At 47.5% G+C, this 8,842-nt stretch overlaps 1 protein-coding gene across 2 annotated transcripts; it reads right to left on the bottom strand.

Annotated features, from left to right (window-relative positions):
* Positions 1–1,269: 1,269 nt before the first annotated feature.
* Positions 1,270–4,073, bottom strand: Gm3415 (predicted gene 3415). 2 transcript variants are annotated; one of them, NM_001243114.1, is made up of 5 exons: positions 3,890–4,072; positions 3,504–3,706; positions 2,918–2,965; positions 2,080–2,273; positions 1,270–1,818 (listed from the first exon to the last, which is right to left on the bottom strand). In NM_001243114.1, exons 1-5 carry the CDS (start codon positions 4,019–4,021, stop codon positions 1,448–1,450), a joined length of 948 nt encoding a protein of 315 aa, NP_001230043.1. In that variant the 5' UTR covers positions 4,022–4,072; the 3' UTR covers positions 1,270–1,447. The 2 variants fall into 2 exon arrangements, with proteins under 2 accessions (NP_001230043.1, XP_011239300.1); XM_011240998.2 differs by having other exon boundaries at positions 1,315–1,830; positions 3,890–4,073.
* Positions 4,074–8,842: the final 4,769 nt, after the last annotated feature.

The following is an 8,842-nucleotide window of genomic DNA, read 5'->3' as shown; positions in this document are numbered from 1 at the left end:
TCTGGCGAGGACATCAAACACTGTGGAAAGCAGAAGAGAAGGCAATAACAGAGTCTATGCCTGTGCAGATGGCCGTGCCTGCTGATTTTCATGCACAACATTCTCACCTGCGGCCTTACCGTGCATGACCACTGTGGAAATTAGTGGCAAGCTCATTTCAAATTCATCTGTAGGAGTGTTTCCTTTGTTGGATTTGCTTGCTGGCTCTAATAATATTCCCTGAGATTCTCTACACACATTGATAATGGCCTAGGTCACCTTTCCTCGTGTGATGATGACAGCTAGACCACCTGCCACTATCACTTCTAGCTACAGCTCTTTCTCAGCTCTCTATGCTAGAGAGGCATCCATTGCTCACCCAGGAAGCCTGACTACAACCTGCAGCCCTGGGTCTCCAGTACTCAGAGCCACTAGAAATCCCAACTCTGGGACTAGAAGAAATGTACAGCTAGATTCTTGCTGAGACAAGGACTAGACTGGAATATATAAAATTTTCCTGAGCCAAATATCTAAGTAGACAGTGATGTGGTATGTATGGGTCCTTCATCATCAGAGCTCATGTGAGCAGCCCTACTCCATGGAAGGGTCAAATACACCACTCAGTGTCCTCTAAACAGTAGATGGCATCTCACATGCCCAGGATGCAGATTGAGTGAGCAGTTTTTGGTGATGACTTCTGGGTTTGTCTAATGAAGGATTCCCTAGACATAGTGAACAGTGAGACTACATGAAACCCACTCCCCACAGATGAAATGTGTAAAATTTCCATGGACTCAGCCTTGTCATTTTTTGATCACCCCTAGAATTGTGGGGGAGCCTGGCAATTCGTTGTGATAACCACCTGTTTAAACAAGGTGCAGTGTGTACACACAGCTTTGGACCCAGGGATGGAGACAATGGTGAGCACCATTATAGTTAGGCTGACCTTATCCTTGACTGCATGCTTCCCCTGTCATTGTGACAGAAGAGAAGCCCAGAGAGTAGAGACCTCTGTCCAGGAGCCCAGATATGGGGCTCTGTGTCCCTAATTGTTAGGGGCACTTGCTGAGCCCAGGAACGCCACGCCACAGTCACACAGTTTAGTCACATAGTTTATATGGTTCACCGCTGCAGGTATTTGCCCACTTTCTGCCACACCAGCTGCTTGCTTTCCCTGCTTCCTGTGAGGGTCCCATTTCTGGGATCAACCTGTTTGACTCAAATCTTTGGTGCAGTCCTTGGGTAAAACATAAGTAGATTGTACCACTGAAGAAAATAACGATATCTTTTAAGACGAACAAATAATTATTTTTATTAATATTCAAACATAATTAAAAACACAAAAATGAAAACAACAATATGAAAAACAAAGAATCCAACAAAGCTATAAGATATTGTCTCTAAAAACATGAGATAAGCTTAGGTGGGGAACCTCAGCTGGGTAGAACTCTGCAGACCATTCTCCTAACTATATGTCAACCTCAGGCAGAGGGATGACGAAATCTGGTGTACCTAACTGCACAGTGTAAGACACAAATAACTGCCTGGCAGGTGAAACATCTGCAGCAACATCTGCAGCCTCATCTGCAGCCACACCTGTCGCCTCATCTGCAGTAACATCTACAGGTGAGAGTGTACCATCTGATGTGGGCACAGCTTGATGTAAAGACGGAGGCAGCTCTATTGTGGCTTTTGGTTCAGAGGGATCCAGAACTGCTCCTTTCACAAGCTCAGGATCCTCTCGGGGTTGCTTGTCTCCCTGTGGCTCTGTCTCAGAAGCTGGCCTCGGAGCCAGAGTCTCCTGCCTCCCAGAGGCATCCTGCTCTGAGGGCTCTGGAGCTGTGGCAAAATTTAAAAGTAGAAGAAGACATGATTTTAGTGGAGACAGCCTAGGATGGGGTGATCTTCCCCAAGATGCCTTGATGGCCACACAAGGCCTTTTCATGACAGAAGATCCCCAGTCCTCTCCTCACAGTGGATCATCTTCCCTGACTGCAGTCCAACCCTGGCTTCAGGCCAAAGCTCTGGAGAATACCCTGCTGGAATCCATCACCGAAACCCCCTCCTACCTTGCCAGGCCCCCACCCCAGACCTCCTCACCTTGCTCAATCTGTAGCTCTATTGCCTCCTGATCTTCCAGCACGGAGAGCAGCTCCCTGGCTCTATCTACATCTGAGGAAGGCACATTGTGCTTCACATAGTCAATGAACTGCCTCACAACAGCCAGGTCTGGGGACTCATAAAAATCCTGGGGGTATTTCTTAAACCAGCCGAACAGAAACCTGAATATGGCTCTGGGGGAAGAGAAGGTTGGAGGGAAGTTGAGTCAGAAGCCTGGCCTTGCTTCTCAAGAGAAGCCTTGGGCCCCATCAGAAGAGGTAATGCCTGCCAGCCTGTCTGCAGATGAGCATAGTGGTCAGGAGGGTGTGGCTGTGTGCAAAGGATTCCAGACACTTTCTGTCCCTTGCAGAACAGATGGGGTAACTGGACTGTAGTGAGGATAGAGTCTCCCAGGGCCCTTCAGCTTCCATCCTTCCCTCTGCTCCTCAGAGCCAAGGAGCCCATTGGAGACCTCCAATTTTCTCCACCTGCAGGTGAAATCTCAGCTACCATCCCTCTAATGGGAATCCCCAAAGGAGGGCACCTGACAAGTGCTTAGTCCACAGCAATCGCCCTACCCCACTACCTGTACAGATAGGCCACTACCTCCCACTTGCCCACTACACCACTCTAAAGATAAGTCTTTACCTCCCCCCAACCCAAACTCCACAGATGGGCCCTTACCTCCCTCTTTCCCAACCTCATCTTACCACACAAGTTGACCCTTACCTCCAGCTTATTCCAACTCTACAGATGGGCTCTTATCTCTGTCTGACCCCACCCACCACCGCATTGCACCCATGGGCTCTTACCTCTCTTTCACCTGAAGCCCACTCACCTCTTAGTTTGCTGGTCCTTTATACAGTCAGGCCGGAAGGATGCATACCTGTGGCATTCCATGAGGGTGTCACCCTAAAGACTTGTGTCCCCAACCTACTAATAGATCTACAGTGAGCTACTTGAGTCTGAAGACTGCAGAGAGGAAACACAGATGCTGGGGTCTCTCTGCACAGTTCTGATTTCTGTGCTGAAGTCAACGGGTCTTCAAAGATCTTCACACAAAGGGTAGAAGCCTACATGTTCCCTGCCAGGGCTTTTGTTTGATATCCGGCTTCCTGGGCCTTCCCACCCCAGGACCCTTGTTTGGTTCCATTAATCCCATATAGGTCAGATGGGGCCTAGAACCTTTTATACAAATGGGTAAAGAGCTCTTTCCAAATCAAAAAGGGTGGTGTTTCACACTCCCTGGGGCCAGTGAAAGACACAAACTAGAGTCTCCCAACCCTGGATGAGGCCATGCCACTTTGCAGGTTTAGACCCAAGACCAACACTGCCAGGGTGCAATCGCCCTTGTTCTATGGGAGCACAGGGTCCCTGAGAAGAGCAGAACTCTCCTAACTCCTATGTTGGATGCAGCCACTCACGTTCTCATCAGCAGGTCCAGCACCTCCCAAGTGCTGGCATACGTTCGGTAGACGCCAAGAAATATGGTGATACAGATGTGGTCACGTTTCTGAATAGCAGCTGGAATGTAGTGGATCATTTGTACCACGTATTCTTGGCTGTCATAGTTGAACTGGGGGCGCTTGGGCAGAGAGTCTGGCTCCTGTTCATTTTGAGAACAGACCTAGGAAGGCAGGAGGGTCTAAGTGAGGAAACTCTGAGAGACATCAGCTACCCATTATCATAGAGTGATCAGTAAGCATCAAGAATGCTCCTCAGTGTCTCACAGGAGCACACACCCAGGCAGGGACCTCGGGGGAGCACGGGGACTAACAACAACTTTCTTGCTAAGGCTGGCCTGTGTTACCTTGGGCTCACTGTGGGAAGCATGCCTGAAGTGTGTCAGAGGGCGAATCAAACGTCTCCAAAAGCGAACAAGGAAACCGCTCTTGGCTTTTTTGTGGCCGGAGCCTCTGGAACCCTGGAAACAGGAGAACATCTTGTTCCCTCTAGGACTTCCAGACAAGTAAGTCAGGTAAGGCTACTGCTGGCCTCTGGTTACATGGTAACCAGCATTCTGAGTTCCATCTGGACTGTTAAGTAAGTAATGTCACTTCCTGAGGTCCTCCAGGCAGAGCCCCTCCTCATATGTTCTCTCTAATGGTTACCAGTACTGACCCTTGCTGTCCCTCTCTCTTCCATGTGTACAATGGGACACAGTGGCATCCATAAGCTCAGGCCTCTACACTGTCCTGGGAAGCCTGGCTTCAGGGAGACCCTCAGTTGTGAGAAAGCAGGCAGAAGCTTCCCAAACCATCCCCTCTGTACCAGAAGGATCCCAGGAAGAAACAATTTCCTCTTGGGGTCTTATCTCTGTCCTGACCTGCTCCCTGCAGATCATTCTAGCATGGGTTTCCTAGTATGTCATCCTGTGTATATGATCACACGTTCCCTAGACCTGGCAAACCTCCTGATAGAGTTGCCTGAGGAAAAGGCAAACATAGGCACTTGTGCCATTCACACACATGTACACAAAAGCATATGCATACATACACACCTAAACACACATACACACAAGCCCAGGCCCGGGGTCACAGAGAGCATGCATTTACACGTGGCCAGGAGCATGTCACTGTAGAGAGGCCCCTCCTAGGTGAGCATTAGGGTTATTATGGAGGTGAGTGTGGGTATAACAAACTTTAGCAAAGTGTATGTGATCACCTTTAATTGTGCCTTTCCCTTAGGGGAGTGCTCGGGGCTCCTCTGCTTTTCCATGTGTTCTAGTGTTTTCCCATTTGGGCTTCCACCGGCCTCAGTGTGCTTCTTCTGTGTTCCCCAGACGATGGCTGACTGGGTTCTGGTTTGCAGAGTGTCCCATGCTGCTCACTATAGCATTCCCTACCCTGAGGAAAAACTATGCACAAACATTAAGACTTTGGAAAAGTTTCCATATCGTACTTCTTTAATGAGTACTATAAAATAAATTCATAGGTCCATTTTTATCGTTGAAGAAAAGTGGGAAACATAATGTCCATGCAAAAACAGATGAAGGGGGAAGGAAAAAAGAGAGGTGCTTGTGGTTCCTAGATTTTAAGAAGTATCAAAAAACTCATATGGGTATACAGCATGAATCTCTCTTGGGAAGGACACAGGATCAATGGAGTTCCATGGGGGTAGAAGGATGGATGGGAGGCCTGCCAAATGCAAATAAGTATTTATATGACAATGGCCTCCTGTCCCACATTACCATACACATGAACTTTTACATAGTTGAAAATGTTTTGTTTCTTTGAAAAAGTCTTATCCTTTTACGTGGATGAGTGCATGTGTTTCTACGACTGCATGTGTGCTGTGTGCATGGAAGTCAGAAGAGTGCACTGGATCTCCTGTCTCCTGGTTCTGCATGGCTGTGAGCCATCTTGTGGGTGCAGGGAAATGAACCCAGGTTCTCTGCAAGAGCAGCCAGTGCCCTAAACAGCTGAGCCATCACTCAGGTCCATTTTGGCTTTTTGTTGGTCAGAGTAGCCCATTGTAAAGCACAATGGTGTCCAGTGCTTCCCAGTAGAAAGTTTCCAGCTGGGTTGTAGGACACAACCTGGTAGTGAGTATCATTAATTTCTGATCCCTTAATTAAATTACTATACCAAAACCATTAAATGTTAGCCACCTAGGGTAATAGCCACACCCATTCGAGCTACAACTGTGCAATTTCCATGACAGTTCAATGGAGATTGGTGGAACTCTATCCCAGGACACAGAGGGGCTATCCACCATATAAGGTCTCAAGGGCCCAAAGTCTTCCTAATTCGGGCCTGTCAAGGGATGCTCTGCTGTCTCGCCACTGGGCCAGCTTTGGTCTGGCTTCCCCACAGCAGGGTGGTGGAGACCTACTGAAGGCCTCTAAGAGCCTGGCCTTAGAAGGCATTGATGTAGCGGGACACTAACAAAAGACCAACAGCCTCAACATGAGGGAAGCACCATGCACCTGCTCATGGACAGCAGAAAGTTCTAGAAGAAATGATCTTGTCAAGCCTACTCTGGTTATACTAATAGAACCTGAAGTACTTTCTCTGGAGAACATTTTTATCAACTGAGGTTTGCTAAACTGTGCTCCCGAGAAATTGCACAAATTCTCTCCCACTGATAATGAAAGGAGGAATATGTACCTTTAACAACATGTTAATTGACATGAGTAGGTAGGGTGCCCCAAACCTCTTCCAGAGGAGATGATGCTGCATCATGTAGCCACTAGAGGGCGGTGGTTTTCCATTGAGCACAAGGAGAACCTCCTGGACCTGTGTGCTGGCATCTCAGTGACATTTCAGATAGAGATGGGAGTGGGGGTGGCTACTGCAGTGATCTCAACAGAGCAGAATTGGGGGCAGGAGCTTCATTCCTATCCCGGGTCCCCTTGATAGGCTGTGAAAAAACCACCAGATAGTTTAGCTTTCCAGTTTTGTGATTCTCTTCAGAACAAGGGGCCACCTCCTGCAGAAGCATGGGCCAAGTTGGCCAAACCAACTGACAGTTCCTTTTCTGGATCAGAGGCTGTAGAGTGTAATTAATGGGAGTTCTTCAGAGGCTCATTTCCAGACAGCTTTAGCTTTACTTAAAAATGCTCGGAAAAGGTTTGTCCCATGTTCAAGGACACCCAAGTCCCTTGTATATTCTGGGTGGCCCTGGATGTCACCACTTTCCAAAGAGTGTTGACATAGAGACCATGTTCACTTACACAGTGTGGGACTGTGACAGCAGCTCCATCTTGTCTGGCTCCTCCTCTTTGCCCAGGGGAGCCTGGGTGAGCATCCCAGGGACTGTGTAGGGGCTGCTCTGAACCAGGACGCCACCAGCCAAATATGCTTGTGTCCTGACACCCCAGCTCCTCAAAGTTCAGCTCCCGTCCCTCTGATATCCACCTGAGGGTATATAGGCAAGCAAGCCTTTAAGGGTTGTTAGTGTCATAGCCTGAGTCCTGGCAGCCAGACAACACAGATTTTGGCCACCCATTTCCCATGGACCTGTTAGACAGAAGGGAGAAGTAGAGAAAGCCTGGGTACTGTGATGAGTGCCTTTTGCCCAGGACTCAGGAAGCTGACACAGTTGGATGCCTGTGAGTTTTACACAATGAATTCTGGGAAAGTCAGGCTACATAAGGAAAAGGCTCTCTCAGGATCAAGCTAAAACAAACAAGCAAACAAAAAGTAACAGAGAAAGGAGATATAATTCAAGTCATCACATTGGAAAGAGGAACAAATAATGGGGTGCAAAGCCACCCCACCCCAACTTAGGGTCCTCGAATGAGTGTTCCTTTGCAATAGAAAGCAAGAAGTGTGCAAAACTAAGCAGCCCTCATTGATGGGATGTTGGGCTCACACTGAGCAACCCAGCCTCTGCACCTGTGAATTGTGTGAGGTGATCTGAGCAGTGACCAGAACTCTGTGAGGCTTTTGTGGGAGCCAAGTTTCTCCTACTGCCAGTGCCAGGCTTCATCCTCAGCCCTCTGTCTGCAGAAAATTCCAGAAGTGTTTCCAATTGTTTCAGGTGTGTTTGCTTCTCTTTCCTGGTATCTGACAGAAGGGGTGCAGTGTCTTCACATTTTCCAGGTCAGTTATATTTCCCCAGTCTTTCTTTGTACAGCTAATTGAATGAAGATGCCCATGTCCACAACTAACAATGTAAATGGAATAGAAGTGGGAGATAGGGCTAGTGTAAAATTAATTAATTTTAATATAAACCTAGGTAAAAAAATTAATCAGGCAGCTGCGTTTCTTTACCATCTGTAGTCCCCAACACCTCTTTGGTCTTAGACGCTGCTTTGGGATTTCAATGGAGACTGAGGACCAGCAACTCTGTAGGAATTGCCTCACACTTCAGCACTAAATAGCGATGACTGAAACAAACAGTCTTTGGACTATGCAGCCACCAAATCCTTGGTCTGTCCATAAAAAGACAGCCATTGTTAGGCTAGCTGGACCACGACCTGTGAACCCCATAATAGACCTCTTCAATAAATGTTTATGCTTTTGACAGTGTGTGTGTGTGTGTGTGTGTGTGTGTGTGTGTGTGTGTGTGTGTGTGTGTGCGCGTGTGCATGTGCGTGTGTGTGTGGTGTGTTTTCCACTCTAGTAGTTCTGTTTCTTAGAGAGGCCTGAGGAAGACAGGGGTCATTGTCTACACATATGTCTATGCAATAAGTGCAGGCAGTGTCCAAAGGGGCCAGAAGAGGGCATCAGTTCCCCTGTGCAATTAGAATTAACAGGTGGTTATAAGTCATAGTGTGGATGCTAATTATGAAAGCAAGGTCCTCCACAAGAACTGCCAGTGTTTTGAATCATCAAGCCATCTCTCCAGCCCATCTTTATGTTTCACAATATTTTTGTAGAGTTCATTTAGTGTGGTGGTTTGAGTGATGATGGCCCCCATAGGCTCCTATACTTAAATTAACAAAGTGGTTTATAAGCCATAGTGTTGATGCTAATTATGAAAGCAAGGTCCTCCACAAGAACTGCCAGTGTTTTTAATCATCAAGCCATCTCTCCAGCCCATCTTTATGTTTCACAATATTTTTTTAGAGTTCAGTTAGTGTGGTGGTTTGAGTGATGATGGCCCCCATATGCTCCTATACTTAAATGACTTGGTCCCTGGTTGGTGAAACGGTTTTGGAAAGGATAAAGAGATGTCTCTTTGTTGGAGCAAGGGTGTCAATGAGAGTAAATTTTGAGGTCTCACAGGTCCATGCTAGGAACATCAAACTCTCTCCCTCCCTGACATCTCCTTATGGATCAGATGTAGCTTTCAGCCCCTGATCCTGCACCTTGCC

The sequence above is a fragment of the Mus musculus genome, chromosome 5 (genome assembly GCF_000001635.26).
Source record: "Mus musculus strain C57BL/6J chromosome 5, GRCm38.p6 C57BL/6J".
Classification (NCBI taxonomy): domain Eukaryota; kingdom Metazoa; phylum Chordata; class Mammalia; order Rodentia; family Muridae; genus Mus; species Mus musculus.
Note: the sequence above shows the minus strand (reverse complement) of the source record. Positions and strands in the feature narration are given on the sequence as shown.

Bases quoted from the DNA above. Each gene is read 5' to 3' on its own strand.
- Gm3415 (XM_011240998.2), bottom strand. From the start codon at position 4,021: ATGTTCTCCTGTTTCCAGGGTTCCAGAGGCTCCGGCCACAAAAAAGCC. The intron at 3,707-3,889 runs GTAACACAGGCC...CTGCCTTCCTAG, and splicing joins CTTCCCACAGTGAGCCCAAG to GTCTGTTCTCAAAATGAACA. The intron at 1,831-2,079 runs GTGAGGAGGTCT...TTCTACTTTTAA, and splicing joins AGAGCTACAGATTGAGCAAG to ATTTTGCCACAGCTCCAGAG.